The sequence below is a fragment of the Telmatherina bonti genome (assembly GCF_933228915.1).
Source record: "Telmatherina bonti genome assembly, chromosome: 14".
NCBI lineage: Eukaryota > Metazoa > Chordata > Actinopteri > Atheriniformes > Telmatherinidae > Telmatherina > Telmatherina bonti.
The window spans coordinates 4,753,396-4,771,552 of record NC_136612.1 but is presented as its reverse complement, the minus strand read 5'-3'; the positions used below and the strand labels follow the sequence as shown (position 1 = coordinate 4,771,552).

General features: G+C 46.1%; 1 protein-coding gene across 1 annotated transcript in view; it reads left to right on the top strand.

Annotated features, from left to right (window-relative positions):
• The window catches only part of LOC306765241 (proline-rich protein 12-like), a gene marked incomplete at both ends in the record, with an annotated part of 489,381 nt that overhangs the window by 71,294 nt on the left and 399,930 nt on the right, over positions 1–18,157 (top strand). The window contains 5 exon segments of the mRNA XM_079252643.1: positions 4,474–4,622; positions 6,765–6,823; positions 6,825–6,924; positions 7,086–11,086; positions 17,643–17,858. Of these exon segments, the coding sequence (XP_079108769.1) occupies positions 4,474–4,622; positions 6,765–6,823; positions 6,825–6,924; positions 7,086–11,086; positions 17,643–17,858 (4,525 nt within the window).

The following is an 18,157-nucleotide window of genomic DNA, read 5'->3' as shown; positions in this document are numbered from 1 at the left end:
GAAAACACCAAACACACCTGAAACGCACTGAACACACCTGAAACACGCCAAACACACCTGAAGGCACCAAACACACCTGAAACACACCAAATACACCTGAAACACACCAAATATACCTGAAACACACCAAACACCTGAAACATACCTGAAACATACCGGACACACCTGAAAACACCAAACACACTTGAAACACACCAAACACACCTGAAACGCACTGAACACACCTGAAACACGCCAAACACACCTGAAGGCACCAAACATGCCTGAAACACACCAAACACACCTGAAACACGCCAAACACACCTGAAAAACACCAAACTCATCTGAAACACACCAAACACACCTGAAACATACCAGACACACATGAAACACACCAACCACACCAAACACACCTGAAGGCACCAAACACACCTGAAACACACCAAACACACCTGAAACATACCAGACACACCTGAAACACACCAAACACACCAAACACACCTGAAGGCACCAAACACACCTGAAACACACTAAACACACCTGAAACATACCAAAACCACCTGAAACACACCAAACATACCTGAAACGCAGCAAAAACACACCTGAAGGCACCAAACACACCTGAAACTCACCTAACACACCTGAAACACACTAAACACACCTGAAACATACCAGACACACCTGAAACACACCTAACACACCAAATACACCTGAAACACACCTAACACACCAAATACACCTGAAACACAGCAAATACACCTGAAACACACCAAACACCTGAAACACACCTGAAACGCACCAGAAACACACCTAACACACCTGAAACACAGCAAATACACCTGAAACACACCAAACACCTGAAACACACCTGAAACGCACCAGAAACACACCTAACACACCTGAAACACAGCAAATACACCTGAAACACACCAAACACCTGAAACACACCTGAAACACACCAAAAACACACCTGAAACACACCTAACACACCAAATACACCTGAAACACACCAAATACACCTGAAACACACCAAACACCTGAAACACACCTGAAACGCACCAGAAACACACCTAACACACCTGAAACACAGCAAATACACCTGAAACACACCAAACACCTGAAACACACATGAAACGCACCAGAAACACACCTAACACATCTGAAACACACCAAACACACCTGAAACACACCAAACACACCTGAAACACACCAAACACACCTGAAACACGCCAAACAAATTTGAAACACTCCAAACACACCTGAAGGCACCAAACACACCTGAAACGCACTAAACACTCCTGAAACACACCAAACACACCTGAAACGCACCAAACACACCTGAAGGCACCAAACACACCTGAAACGCACCAAACACACCTGAAGGCACCAAACACACCTGACACACACTAAACACACCTGAAACATACCAGACACACCTGAAACAAAGCAAACACACCTGAAACGCACCAAACACCTGAAACACACCTGAAACGCACCAAACACACCTGAAATGCACCAAACACACCTGAAATGCACCAAACACACCTGAAACACACCAAACACACCTGAAACGCACCAAAAAACACCTGAAACACACCTGAAACGCACCAGAAACACACCTAACACACCTGAAACACAGCAAATACACCTGAAACACACCAAACACCTGAAACACACCTGAAACGCACCAGAAACACACCTAACACACCTGAAACACAGCAAATACACCTGAAACACACCAAACACCTGAAACACACCTGAAACACACCAAAAACACACCTGAAACACACCTAACACACCAAATACACCTGAAACACACCAAATACACCTGAAACACACCAAACACCTGAAACACACCTGAAACGCACCAGAAACACACCCAACACACCTGAAACACAGCAAATACACCTGAAACACACCAAACACCTGAAACACACATGAAACGCACCAGAAACACACCTAACACATCTGAAACACACCAAACACACCTGAAACACACCAAACACACCTGAAACACGCCAAACAAATTTGAAACACACCAAACACACCTGAAGGCACCAAACACACCTGAAACGCACTAAACACTCCTGAAACACACCAAACACACCTGAAACGCACCAAACACACCTGAAGGCACCAAACACACCTGACAAACACTAAACACACCTGAAACATACCAGACACACCTGAAACAAAGCAAACACACCTGAAACGCACCAAACACCTGAAACACACCTGAAACGCACCAAACACACCTGAAATGCACCAAACACACCTGAAATGCACCAAACACACCTGAAACACACCAAACACACCTGAAACGCACCAAAAAACACCCCAAACACACCTGAAACACACTTAACGCACCAAATACACCTGAAACACACCAAATACACCTGAAACACACCAAACACCTGAAACACACCAGAAACGCACCAGAAACACACCTAACACACCTGAAACACACCAAACACACCTGAAACACACCAAACACACTTGAAACACACCAAACACACCTGAAGGCACCAAACACACCTGAAACGCACTAAACACACCTGAAACACACTAAACACTCCTGAAACACACCAAACACACCTGAAACACACTAAACACACCTGAAACACACTAAAGACTCCTGAAACACACCAAACACGCCTGAAACACACCAAACACACCTGAAACACGCCAAACACACCTGAAACGCACCAAACACTCATCTGAAACACACCAAACACCCCTGAAACATACCAGACACACCTGAAACATACCAGACACACCTGAAAAACACTAAACACACCTGAGACATACCAGACCCACCTGAAACAAAGCAAACACACCTGAAATGCACCAAACACACCTGAAACACACCTAACACACCTGAAACGCACCAAACACACCTGAAACACACCAAACACACCTGAAACACACCAAACATACCTGAGCGCACCAAACACACCTGAAAAACACCTAACACACCTGAACCACACCTAACACCTGAAATACACCTGAAACACACCAAACACCTGAAACACACCTGAAACGCACCAAACACACCTGAAGGCACCAAACACGCCTGAAACACACCAAACACACCTGAAACGCACCAAACACACCTGAAGGCACCAAACACGCCTGAAACACACCAAACACACCTGAAACACGCCGAACACACCTGAAACGCACCAAACACACCTAAAACACACCAAACACACCTGAAACGCACCAAACACACCTGAAGGCACCAAACACGCCTGAAACACACCAAACACCCCTGAAACAAAGCAAACACACCTGAAACGCACCAAACACACCTGAAATGCACCAAACACACCTGAAACGCACCAAACACACCTGAAACGCACCAAACACACCTGAAACGCAACAAACACACCTGAAACGCAACAAACACACCTGAAACGCAGCTAATACACCTGAAAGATACCAAACACACCTGAAACACACCAAACACACCTGAAGCCACCAAACACACCTCGAACACACTTGAAACGAACCACAAACCTGAAACGCACCTAACACACCTGAAACACACCTAACACACCAAATACACCTGAAACACACCAAACACCTGAAATACACCTGAAACACACCAAACACCTGAAACACACCTGAAACGCACCAAAAACACCCCAAACACACCTGAAACTCACCTAATACACCTGAAACACACCTGAAATGCACCAAACACACCTGAAACACACCTTTTGTGTGTAGAAAAAGATAAATAAACAAATAATACAATAACCAGTTAGAAACAAGATACACACACACACACACCAAATTCACCCAGGAGTCAAGACCCTCCCAGGGGACTGAGGTTAGCACTGGTCCGGCTCCAAACAGCTAATCATGCTGGAAAACTGCTTCTCCTCCATAGACTGCAGGAGGGACTCCTCCTCAAGCAGGGGTCACGATCCTAAGTCGTCTCTAACTGATCCACACTCCACCTGCCTATGCAGCACATCTGACCTTCTAGAGCAGGTGGAGAAACTCCCAACACTTGCAGGACTGCGGTCCTCGAGGACCAGAGTTTCCCAGCCCTGCTCGAGCCCCGCTGATGAGCTTCGCTGCGGCAGCCCTAACTAGCTGTGATCGGCACCCTCTCAGAAAGACAGTTTCCATGAGCGCTTGCGGTTTTCTTGGCAGGGCCTCAGTCCTTTGACATCCACTCACTTCCATACCAGGTGATCCGATAATTCAGTTTTCACACGCCTCTCGGCCTCCAGAAAAACTCATTACAATATTGAGTCAGAGATGCATCCAGAAGTGGGCTTTGCTCAGAGATTGTGTGAATAAGTGTGTTGATCTTTATTTACACCCTGGAACTGATTCGGTTGGTATTTACATGTCAGATGCAGAATATAAATCATCCCTGATTTCTGGAAAGATCTTCAGAGATGAAAAGACTCTTGTCTTCAACATGAAGGATCAAATTCCTGATGTTAAAATTAAATTCTGTGAACAATTTCTCCTCAGCCCTGTGTACGGGAGTGGCGGCTCATCTCAACAGGACTCAGAGCTTCTCCACCGACAGGCCTACGTCCCCCCTCACCCCCTGCAAGGCTATGCAACCAACAACCACTCTGGAAGCTTGAGACAGACCTGGGGGTCCGGCTGCGCACTGGGTAAGGATGTGGTTTTGTCTGCTGTGATTATCTATAGATTCTGCTTTTCTTTCACAATTTTACTTTAAAATGAGTTTGTCTGAACGTATGATATGAGTCCTGAAATGTGTGACTGACCTAACGGCGCTCCAAGCGGCCGACTGGCTGCTTCACAACAGACTGCTGCATTTTATGAAATTTTTATTAGAAATACAGTTTGGACAAAGAAGTGAAATCTGGAATATTTCTGCTGGTAATTTGTCTGAAAGTACATTATTTTGCTTTTATTTGGACACTGCTCCAGACATGTTGGGATAGTTTTATTTTCGCTATGATCTAAAAACATTCAAAGATTAAATGAGACAATATAAAAATTTCAGCTTTTATAAGAACAGTTTTTCCTAAAATAATGTAAATGATTTTGGAATTTAAATATAAAACACAACAAATTTTTCCACCAAAACTGCTCCAAACTTCTCCTCAATATAAAGTCTATTACTGTTAGTAGAAGTCAGCAACATCAGGGTTGTAGTTTAAGGTGGAGAATTTGAGGAAAAAAGTCAACGATGAGAAGCAGTAATTTGAATTTCTCTTTGGTTGATGTTAATTAGGCTTTGAGGAAAATTCTGTGTGTTGTTTGCATGTTCTTCTCATGTATGTCTGGGTTCTCTACAGCTTGTCCACCTTCCTCCCACTGTCCAAAGACACAGTGTTAGATGGTTAATTTGGGTGAATTCACATCAGGATGGGCTGCTAGATTCGGTCCGATTGGGGACTCGGTCCGATTGGGGACCCGGTCCAGCTGTAGGGGGGTGTATCCATGAGGACCGAGATCGTGTTCAAGCTGCACTTTGGTCAAACCAGCCAAACCATTAGCATAATATGTCCCCATTCCCACCAGAGGTGGCGCTGCACTAGTATTTAGCAGAAGAGAGGACCAGACCGGCGTGAAGAAGAAAACTGTTTCCTCCACCTGCCAGTTAAACATGGAGACCAAACTATGGCTGTTTTGGGTTTTATTGTGTCTTATGCAAGTATCCTGCAGAAATCCACTGCAACAATGGACGCAGTATGAACACCAGACGAGGCAGAGGACCCTTAACGCCATCGCTATGGATTTATCCACAATGCAACGCTACGCCACATGCAGGAAGGGACTTGGTTTGTAGTCTGCTTCCTGTAGTTGGTCCGCTTGAAATGGACCAAAACCTGCGTTTATAGGCGGACCAAGTCCACTTCTTTGGTCCGAATCAGGATTAATTTGCCCAAACGAAGAGACTTTCCGAGCAAACGGACTCGGATTCGAATCTAAAAGGCTGATGTGAATGTGCCCTTAGTCTTTCCAAATTCTTCTGAGGTGTAAGTGGTAGTTTGTGTCTCTGTGTTGGTCATATAATGCCTATTCTTAATCGGAATAAGTGGTACAGAAAGTGGATGAATATATGTAACATACAAAATATTTTTTATATGTGAGATGTAAAAAACTTCTGATATTTATCAAAATTCTATTACATAAAAAGGTAAAAAGTATGTATATATATATATATATATATATATATATATATATATATATATATATATATATATATATATATATATATATATATATATATGTATGTATATATATATATATATATATATATATATATATATATATATATATATATATATATATATATATATATATATATATATATATATATATATATATATATATATACATACCTTATGTATGTATTATATTAAGTACAAATTATATATTAAGTTATATGTAGTATACATGTAGTATACATTATAATGCATACTTTATGTATTATAATTTATAATTAATGAAAAACGTTAATAAATAGAGGTAATTAATAATTAAGGTTCAATACAGGCAAGAGGCAAGGTACACCCTGAACAGGTTGCTAGGCCATCGCTGAACTTTAATAAATGTAAACATCCATGTGTGTTTAAGGAGAATGAATGAGCTCTGAAGAGATGTTGTCTTGGGAATATTTCTGGTTAGCACAGGTGAGCAGGATGTAAAGTCATGCTAAAAAGGTGGTGGGCAGAACAAATGCTGCAGAATGAAAAAAGAAACCTGAGTTTCCAGGCCAGAGGTTAAAGATGATCCTTGTTGTGATTATTACTGAAGTGAAGCTCACTATTTGCTGCTAGGTCTGTCAGGGCTGTTTGAACCCATCTTTCACCATGCCTACCCCTCTGGTCATGACCCACCCTGTCATCAATCTGATTTCAGCTCTGGATTCGCGGGGTCCACCGCCAATGCCCTCTGCCTCCCTCCTGTCTCAGTTTCGGACTCCATCTTGGCAGAGTGGTAAGTATCAGTTTGGAATGAGAATATTTCTAGAAACCTGCATCAATCTCATCTGCAGTAAATTAAAGTTTTCTGTGTATAAAAGATAATTTTCCTGTTATTATCATGTACATAGTTGCTTGCTTTGACCAACACTGTTTATGTAATGTTGTGTCCTGTAGCCATGCATACACCGGCACCAGCGGAGCTCTTTATTTCAAGGGCCCTCCCAGGTTCCGGCTCCCTTCCCTCCTCCTCAACCCTCTCTGCATACCAGTATCCTGGCTCCTTTTCTGGACGATCTTTTACATCCTCCTTATCCTTGCAGGCTGCGTCAACATGTAGCCCAACTTCGAATGGTTTACTATCCCCTCATGATCCTCTGCTGCACATCAAAACACCCTCCCAATCCAGCTTGGGCTTTGATCGGTTGCTGTCTTCTCAGAGCACCACCTATAGGGGCTCCCATGAGCCCCAAACTCCTTCTCACATCCCTTCCACCTCCTCCAGCTGCCACCTGACGCCTCCCCCCTTCGACCTGTTGTCCTCTCCGCTATATAATGCATCCATGCTCTCTTCAGCCCTGCTACCTGTAGCCAAGCCTACTCCTCCTCCAGAGCGGGAAGTTTCCCGGCAGGACAGTGTGATCAAGCATTACCAGCGTTTAGCCCCGGCCCAGTCCGCGACCCTACAGCAATATTCCAGTTGTGATGGGTCGTCTAGCTACCAGCAGATAGTCAGCCACCATCAGCATGCTGGGATGCCCTGCAGCCCTCTGGGAGAACAGAGCCCATCTGCAGAGACAAAACCCTCACCACAAGTGGAATCCCAAACATATCAACCTACAAGCCAAATTTCCTACACATCATCATCCCCCAACAACTTACTGTCCTCGTTATCTGCCACAAAGGAGCCCAAGAGTTCCAACTCCACCAGTTGCTTCTCCTCTTCTGGCTCAGCATCATCCTCCTCCCATACCCCACATACTCCACCATTAGCCTCCTCCTCCACCTCTTTATCTTCTTCTAGTTCCAAGACAAGCACCACCTCCTTAACCAGTTCATCTCGTCAGCAGCCACCTCCCCAGTCAGCCTCAGTACTGCCTCCTCTGCCAGTGGTGTCATCAACCCTTGTTCACCACCCAGTCCCCAAACAATGCCAACCAAACTATGGTTCTCAATCCATTCCAAAGTCTAACACAGGTCCATTAAACCAGAGCCCTCCCCAGCCTCAATCCTACTCCCCCAGTCAGCCCTCATCTACAAACAGGGCCCAGCCCTTTGGAGGATTTGGCTCACCTCATGCTCAGGACTTAAGCTCTGGAGCAGGGGTTAGTGGGGGCAAATCATTCACTGGTATAACCTCTGCAGGACGTTCGTTCTCTGCTGAGATAGTCTTTGAGGATTCTAGTTTTGATTCATCGTCTCTCAGAAGAGCAGGTAGTCCTTCCTTAGGGTATGGAGGTGAATCGACTAGGAATGGGCCGGCCTCACACGACTGTGGAGTTGCTTCTTCAGGATCAGGGAGTACTGTTGCTGGTGTTGGACATAAAAGTACCAGCTCTTACCACCTGCCTGAATCTCGTACATCACCCCCTATCAGTTACCCTGCACTGCACTCTCCTGCTGCTGCTTGTCCTGCACAATCCCCCGGAGGGTCAGGGGTTACCAAGTACCACCCCTCCATCCTGTCTTCTGCTTACATATCCTCATCACAAGATTTCCCCACTACACGGCAGTCTCAAAGTCAGTCCTACCATGGACCATCAACCAAGACAAAAATTGAAAAAAACATGTTGGCAGACAAGCACATCCAAAATCGAGAGGAGGACAATTATTTCCTAATCAGCCACTTACTGCATGCTCAGAGCTCGACCTCCCATCAGTCCCAGCATCACTCCCATCTTCAACAGCTCCCACAGTCTATCTCACAGACCAGGGATGGGGAAGGCGGGGAGATGACCTACGATATTAACAAAATCCCAGATGATCACTACCAACCTAAGAGTGTGATTTGTACCCACAATGCCACCAGCAGTGTAGGTCTTGGAACTGCTGTTAGTGACACAACAAGTGGCTTAAATAGGCATTTGGAAATGTCTCTGAAGAAAGAACAGACTAGGTCAAAGTTGACCATTTCAGAATCCCATACTACCAACTCCCATCCACAGCTCTATGAGCTGGGCTCTGTGGTCCATTATGGAAGAGAGGGTCCATATACACCAAACCCACACTCCCAGCATCCCCATCACCCCACACATGCATCCTCACCTTCCATACAACACCCACAACAAATCCCAAGGCCTTTCCGGTACACTGATCACACACAGACTTCTCAAGGCCATCCAAGCTCACACTTGCTCAGCCACACTCACATGGAGCTGAAGAAACCTTCAAATACAGGTGACAACACCTACATGTGTAACACACCAGATGTGCATGCTCAGAAAAGCCAGGTCCCCCTATCTCTGATGGATTCATCACCAGATCCTTCCCAGCCGGCTCACATCATGCAGTCAGTGCTCTCTCATACCACCCATTCCAAGATGGACCCCCAGCAAACACGTACACAGCAGCAACAACTTCAGCCTGGGATGGATTCAGCTGGAGGAACCGAGTCTGTGCGAGTGGACCCCCACCCACAGAAGAAGTCTTCACAGCCACAACTCCAGCTCCATTCGCACTACAGCCTTGCACCCCACACAAGAGGTCAGATCCAAGCCAGTCAGAACTCAGTGTCTCAGACAGACGATAGTGGAGTAGCAATGGACAGAAGTGGGGATGGGGTGACGGTTTCACTTGAAGATGGAGATGGTGAACGGCTCAGACAGCAGCACAGAATCCCTCCTCACCATCATCCCCAACAAAAGGCTTCAGATCTCCATGGCTTTCTCACAGAACCAGATTTGGGCATAGCTACACCTTCACACCTTCATCACCTCAACCAGTCTTTGGTCCATGGCCACTCCCATGCTCTTCAGGAACAACAAGTACACATTCCCCATCAGCTGCCACACACCCAGTTATCCCACATGCACATATCCCGGATAGAGATGTCTCAACGCCCACAACAAACTGAAGCACAACTGTCACATTCCCAGTTGGACCAGTTCAAGGAGCACCAGTTTGACGCAATGAGCCCGGTGGATAAAGTAGGACAGAATCCAGCCCAGCAGCAGCGTTTTGCATCTCTAACATCCATCTGCTTTCCAGACTCTCTTTTACAGGATGAAGACCGCTCTTTTTTCCCAGAGATGGAAGACATATTCTGCTCATCTGAGTATAAGTCAGGTTGTGCTGAAGATTCTGGAGCTAGACAGGATGCTCAAGAAAACCTTAGTCAAGGTCATGGGCAGGCACAAGAGAGTACTGAGGCTTTAAAAGCAGGAAGCACTGCAGAAGGATACGATATGGTTGGTCATCACAACGATCAAGGCTTTGCTATGTACTGCCGCAACCTTACAGGGACAGGAACCGGCAATGTACACTTAGACCTTGATTCTCTGAAGACCCACGAGCTTCCTTCAACAGTGAACACTGACCAGCTTGGTCTTATCCAGTCCCAAACTCCATCTATGGGCTTGGGTCTGGGAGCTCAAGGTGATGGCTCAGACAGTAAGCTGATGGGAGGCATGGGAAGGGGCTCCAGCACCACTGGTCTGACCTCGCCTATTTTCTGTTCATCTCGACCCAAAAAACTACTGAAGACCAGCTCTTTTCACCTGCTTAAGCAGCGACGCGAACCACAACACCAAACTAAGAAAAACTATGCGCAGGAGTATGAATTTGAAGATGATGAAGATAAAGCTGATGTTCCAGCAGACATTCGCCTCAACAGTCGGCGACTTCCTGATCTGTTACCGGACTTAGTGTCTAATTGTAGGAGGGTTGCCAGGGCTCAAGGGGTAAGTGGTCTCAGTCCAGTAATACGTGACTTAGACTTCTGTCAAACCTCCAGCTGCTGCTCCCTTGGACATACGCCACAACTCCTCCCCCATGACGGCCCTAAAAAACGAGGCAGGAAACCAACTAAACCAAAACGTGAAGGCCCTCCCCGCCCTCGAGGTAGACCACGCATACGCCCCCTCCCCGAGCCCTCATACTGTCGGGGGATGATAGGGTCTGGAGAAATGAGAAGGGGGCGGGGGCGGGGACGGGGGCGTGGTAGACGGGAGGCAGGGCTGGTGGGTGGTCCCCGAAATATGAACAAAGCACAAAGCCTCCCATGTCAGCAACAGCAACCGTACAGCCAACAGCAGCATCTCCAACAGCATTACAGCCAGCAGCCAGACCTCCATCAAGCTCCACACCAGCAGCAGGTTTCCTGTAGCCACCACCAACTCCACTATCAGCAGCATTATTACCAACAGCAAGAACCATCCCAGCAGTCACAGCCAGATCCAGTCACACCTATCAAGGTAATGGTTGATAGAAGGAATAAACTAAATCAGGGATTCCCAATCCTGGTACTCAAGGACCGGTGTCCTGCAGGTTTTCCAAGTGTCCCCATGGATTCAAATCAATGTGTACTTAGCAGACATGTGCAGAACCTTGTCTGAGTCTGAGTCAGGTATGTTCCAGCAGGAACACTTGGAAAACCTGCAGGGTCCTCGAGGACCTGGGTAGGGGATCCATGATCTAGATGATAGTCACAATCAGACATGTTGAATAGGAAGAAATGATACTGAAAATACTGAACTGAAATACATTTCTAAAGGTTTAGGTGATGAATGAAATCTTAAAGTGGAACTATTTTGTTCATTTCAGGCTAATTTATTTTCATTTCTGAGCCCAGAAGGGCTGGGATTGATGGAGTTATTGTCACAAATGGCTTTATTTACTTCAGACCGACCCTCTCCGTAGGCTGTCAGATCAGCCTGCGGGCAAAACGAGTGGATTGAGACTCTTCCGCATTAAGCCCCGCCTCCCGCCACTGCACTACATCGGGAGCGCGCACCGCACCTGCTTTCACCGTCATTGTAACGTCTCATAAACAGAAGGATTAGGCTCATATGAACTCAATAAAAAAACAAAATACAATGTCAACACATAGCATCCAGCCCTACATGTTGGAACCTGAATCAGAGCCTGAAAACGAAGTGGAAAACAGCAACCCACTGCAACGAATGCAGCAGGATGTCTCTCTTTGGTAAACTCACCAGCCATCGTTGGAAATAACTTTATCCCACGTTTTCCACCCGCCTGATGTATTTGTACATGCCCTTGTTAACCAGTAGAAGGTAACCAATCACCGAACCTTATCCCCCGGGACGTCACAAGGATTTCCAAGAAGAAAAAACTCTCTAAAACAATGCGTTTTTTCGTCGCCATGGAAACCGAATGGAGAGCGTGATGTAAGTCAAACTCAAACTCAAACATGCGTTTAGGTGATAAAAAACAGTGCCGTTCACATGTCTGATGAGGATTCAACACTGTAACACTGTAGAAAGCTCAGAAAACTCCAAATACCAGAATAGGAACCCTTTAAGGTCCATTTCTGCTTCCTTATGTATGTTAATGAGGATGTCCATTTCCAATGTTGTCATACATTGCTGTCCTCATACTCCCTTTACAATGCCATGTTGTTAAGGCAGTTCACCCACCAGTGGGAAGTGCTGAGATCAGAGTTCACTTCCACGTTTGGTCATGGTAATACACTGCTATAAAGTTGAAAGAAGAAAACTGATGTTTTTTTCTGTTCCATCTTCTTTAGGTGCTTTTCTTTTTGCAGTTCATACGAAGTCTTCTTACTGTCCCTTTTTTTTTTCTCTGGTTTGTTCCATTCTCTGGAAGTGTATCAGCTATACAACTTGCCATCACACAACATCGGCCCTGTGGCTTCCAGAGGTATTGCTCTGTTTTCTGTGTCAAGTGACATTGAAAACAGACTGAAACCAATGCAGGATATGAATAAAACTGTCCATCTGTCTTCCCACCTGTCTTCTGCCTCCAGCTTAGATGGGCCTTTAGGCTGAATATGTATTAACTTTTAACCTGGTTCAGACCCATGTGTCTGGTGAAATCCCATGGGTGTGATTCAGACGCATGGATCTAGTTAAGACTGTAAATAAAGAGATGGGCGGAGCCTCCGTGACGTCACCCGTAGGTTTCTGAAGAGCTGAATTGAAGCTCGGTGGGCGGTTCCTACCATCACCATCTTGGCAGGGGCATGCGCATCGTCTCACCTGGAAAATACAAATATGGGCAAAGAGGTGGAGCTGAGAGGAGGGCTGTGAGCATCATGGTGGATGATTGACATCGAGCGAACTCCGAGCTTTCTGTAGCTAAGAGCTAACCGAGCTAACCCAGAGATAACAGGAGCTAACCAGCTCACGGAGGTAAGCGGGCTAAAGCTAAGTCACGTTGTTAACCGGCTAAAAACCGAGGTTGTTCTACGTTCTTCTGACTTGAAGCGGGAGATCGGGTACCTGTCAATCAAAAGGACACGCCCCTAAATATGCCGAACTTTGAGATTAAATTACTTATAAACGGGCGAGTTAAAAAAAATAAATAAATCACTCCCCCCACAGTTGTCATGAAGGTAAACCTGACCTATTAAACCTAAAATGGATTTTTGAACTGTAAACATGTTTATTTCTGCTGTAAACATGTTTATTCCTGGTGTAAACATGTTTATTTCTGCTGTAAACATGTTTATTCCTGGTGTAAACATGTTTATTTCTGCTGTAAACATGTTTATTCCTGGTGTAAACTGTTGTAGTGTAGGACAAACAAGGACCCAAGTGCAGATTGGATGTGGATACTAGGACAGGTTTATTGTTCTCCTGGGCAGAATGGTAGGTGGCCAGGCAGGCAGGTTGGCGGGCAGGCAGGCAGGCTGACAGGCAGGCAGGCTGACAGGCAGGCAGGCTGACAGGCAGGCAGGCTGACAGGCAGGCAGGCAGGTTGACGGGCAGGCAGGCTGGTTGACGGGCAGGCAGGCAGGTTGACAGGCAGGCAGGCTGGTTGACAGGCAGGCAGGCAGGTTGACAGGCAGGCAGGTTGACAGGCAGGCAGGCAGGTTGACAGGCAGGCAGGCTGGTTGACAGGCAGGCAGGCAGGTTGACGGGCAGGCAGGCAGGTTGACGGGCAGGCAGGCAGGTTGACGGGCAGGCAGGCAGGTTGACGGGCAGGCAGGCAGGTTGACGGGCGGGCAGGCAGGCGGGCAGGCAGGCAGGCAGGCGGGCAGGCAGGCAGGTTGACGGGCAGGCAGGCAGGTTGGCGGGCAGGCTGGTTGACAGGCAGGCAGGCAGGTTGGCGGGCAGGCAGGCAGGCGGGCAGGCAGGCAGGCAGGCGGGCAGGCAGGCAGGTTGACGGGCAGGCAGGCAGGTTGGCGGGCAGGCTGGTTGACAGGCAGGCAGGCAGGTTGACGGGCAGGCAGGCAGGTTGGCGGGCAGGCAGGCAGGTTGACGGGCAGGCAGGCAGGTTGGCGGGCAGGCTGGTTGACAGGCAGGCAGGCAGGTTGGCGGGCAGGCAGGCAGGTTGGCGGGCAGGCAGGCAGGTTGACGGGCAGGCAGGCAGGTTGGCGGGCAGGCTGGTTGACAGGCAGGCAGGCAGGTTGGCGGGCAGGCAGGCAGGTTGGCGGGCAGGCTGGTTGACAGGCAGGCAGGCAGGTTGGCGGGCAGGCAGGCAGGTTGACGGGCAGGCAGGCAGGTTGACGGGCAGGCAGGCAAGAATCATGCACTGGTGACAGAACAGACAGTTGTGAAACAAGCAGTTTAACTTCTTAAGCAGAAATGCTGCAATGGCTGAGAGCTGTTACCACAGATGAAACAATCAGGCGATGACTGGTGAACTGAGCTGGCCTTTTATCTTGCTGCTGCTGCTGATTACCCGATGAGAACCTGGTGTGGACTTGATTGCCAGGGAAACAGGCACACCCACTGCAGCACAGGTCAGAGCAGGAACCACAACATAAACATGTTTATTTCTGCTGTAAACATGTGTATTCCTGGTGTAAACATGTTTATTTCTGCTGTGAAGTTGGTCTTTTTAACATGGGAGTCTATGGGGATTTGCTCTGTATTGCAGCCCCTAGTGGATGAAGGGGGAACTGCAGTTTTATGCACTTCTGCATACGCTTCACTTTTTACTGCCGAAGTCTCCGTCCATCTTTCATATACGATCATATACGTTAAGACCCATAAATCTGGTTTCAGATTCGTGGATCTAATTAAGACCTATGGATATGGTTCAGACTCATAGATCTGGTTCAGACTCAAAAGTCTGGTTCAGACCAATGGATCTGGTTCAGACCCATGGTTCTGGTTCAGACCCATGGATCTGGTTCAGACCCATAAGTCCGTATCAGACCCATGGATCTGGTTCAGACCCATGGGTCCGGATCAGTACAAAGGTTTTTTGATGCAGATATTCTGGCCTTCTGTCGTGGTCCCAGTCTTACTGCTCAGACCTTAAAGGGTGGAGCTTGACACACTTCAGTTTATTGATTGGTTGACAGGATGGCCATGCATTCATGACCATCAGATCAAATCAGGAACAGCTCCCTGTTTAAATGTCGTTTACAGCTACATGACAAGAAGAGAGAACCCAATCTGTTGGATGTCCACCTTTGTTTCTGACTTCTTTCTCATCATTCTCCTTATGATTTAAGAAAAATGTCACAACTCTATGATGTCACTATGATGTCACACGATGGCGTCACAGCAGTGTTTCTTAAATCTAGTCCTCAGTACCCACTGCCCTGCATGTTTTGGTGGCAACCCCACCTTAATACGGAATGGCTGGTTAACAGGCTGAATGGGTTGACACAGTGGGTGCCAAGCAGGACCTTTTGTTAACGACAGTATCTAGGCACCATAAACTCATCATGCCACGTCTGGTTTCTGAAACTTTCTGGGATTTTTACCGCCGCTGACCCTGCGACCTTACATCTGATCTGACAACATGCAGAACTGATCCGTCATGAGACAGCCATGTTAAATACACACACACTTTGTTTAAAGCCTGTTTAATCTGGGCCTTATGGATGGACACAACAGTTGCCTAGTTTATACGACTAGAAGGGTTTTTTAATATTTTCATGAATTTTGTCCTTCCGCATGGAAGATGCTGGAGATGAAGCTGTCAGCTTTCTGATTGGACAATATGACTAGTCCTATAGGTATAAAGATGGGGAGACAAATTTCACACCTTCAGAGTATTGCAGCAGTTTGCGCTTCATGTCTCTGGACAGGATGTTTGCAAAGGAACATTTGCTTTTACGCGAATGTAAAACGTTTTTACAACCATGCAGATTCTTTCTGAACAATAACAGACTGGAACTTTTTGGGTAGATTCTTTTTACAAGAAGATAAAACTTTTTTTTTACAAATATAAACTCTGAAATTATTTGCAAACATTCATTTACAGTTGCAAAATGTGTATTTCTTTATATTAAGGCCATACTAACAGGAAAACCAGTCAAAGTAAACAACAAAGAGCTGTTTCCTGAAAACCGTGGGATAGGAAGACGCTTCCCAGCATGTTGCATCATCTACACCAGGAGATCCTTCTTTATTCTGAAATCAAAATGTTTTCATGTTCACCTGTTGGAAGAGTTTAGCAATAAAACATTTCGGTATCTTCATTTATTGGTTTTAATGTGTGACATGTTGTTAAAAGGTTTAAAGTTGCAGATAAGTAAACTATTTAAACGGTGTTACTTAAGTTCTCTAAAAACTGTGATGAGTTAAATCTGGGCACTACTTTACTACAAGGGACACAAAATTTGCTTAGTTACTAGGGAGCGTCTCAGGAAACTAATTGTTAGAAAGTCCTGTCCTGTCTCTCCAGACTGCGCCACCTAGAGGCGTGGTTTGGAGTTACATGTTTTCTTCCCTTGACCCCCCCATGATCCAAATGTATCTCTGTTCTTATCCGTTATAAGGCGGCACCGGTAAAACTGGCTGCTTCAGTTCGGTTCTGGAAACTTCTTATAAATGTTACATGTCTGTATGTCTGACCTTGGACGAGCTGGCTTGAACCTTGAATTTCCCCTCGGGGACGAATAAAGTATCTTATATTTGATTTGATTTGATACAGCCAAGCCTTACTGGGGGACTACTGGTTAGTTATCAGGAAATCAGAGGAATGAATCAGGAGGTAATACTTTACATTAGGGAGAAAAACAAAAACAGTAGATGATGATTCATTATTCAGTAAGCTTGTTCCAGTTTTTACTGATTACTTTCTGTCATGTTAACTAACTAGCATGTAATCACTGGTAACTCGCAGCTCGCTGAGGAGTTATGATGCACCCAGAACAAGTGTTTGTGTGAAAATGGCAAAGTAAAAAAAGACAAATAAGATCTACGATATTATAACCTTATGGTTGTAGTTCATGAATAAGTACTGGCTAACTAGCCTATAGTTCCTTACTAATTCCTCTCTGTTGTCTGGATAACTAACCACTAATTCCCTAATAAGGCTTGGCGTGTTCACCAGCAAGTACTGGTTAACTAACCATTAGTTAATGGTTCATAACTCAGGCGCTCCCTGGTAACTAAACGCATTTTGTGCCACAATCTAAACCTTCAGAAATGAAATTTGAGCTGCACTTGGACAGCAGATCAGAAAGTTCCAGAGATGAGTGATTCATGCTGAAGTGTTTCTGTGCAGATTTATTTATTGATTCATGTCAGAATGTAAATGAACCTAAATGGTGTGTTGTCGTACCCTGTTAGATGTGAGTAGTGAATATTTCAGTCTCATGCATCTGCCATGTTGCCTCGTTCCCAGATCAAACTGCCTCTTTCCTCCTTGCCTCCATCTGAGTCCTTGCTGAGAACGGACTCTCTGTCTAGTAGTGAGCCAGTTCTGTCTGATGGGTCCGTTGGGTCAGCGCCGTCTCTGGGTCTGAGTCCTGCTCCAAACACAACCATGGACATCAGCAGGAATGATCTGGACCTGACACACGACAAGATGATGATGATGCACGAGCAGAGAGCTGCAGAGGTAAATAAAACATGGGGAAAACATAAATAATGCTTGAGCAGAAACACCTTGCAGGATGGTGTTTTACTCCGCGCTACCGCAGCATTGCTACGGCCAGCTGGCCTCTCCTTCTGGCTGAAGCTGTACGGGAAGTCATGAAATACTACAGACTTTCCTCTGAACAGCAGGGCTGTTCCACCCACAGTTCAGGTAGAAAGAGTACAAACAGCTGAGACAATCTGCAAACATGGTGGTAAATGATGGAAATGAGCAAATCTGGATCCACCTTGCCCTGCGATGGACTGGCGAGCTGTCCAGGG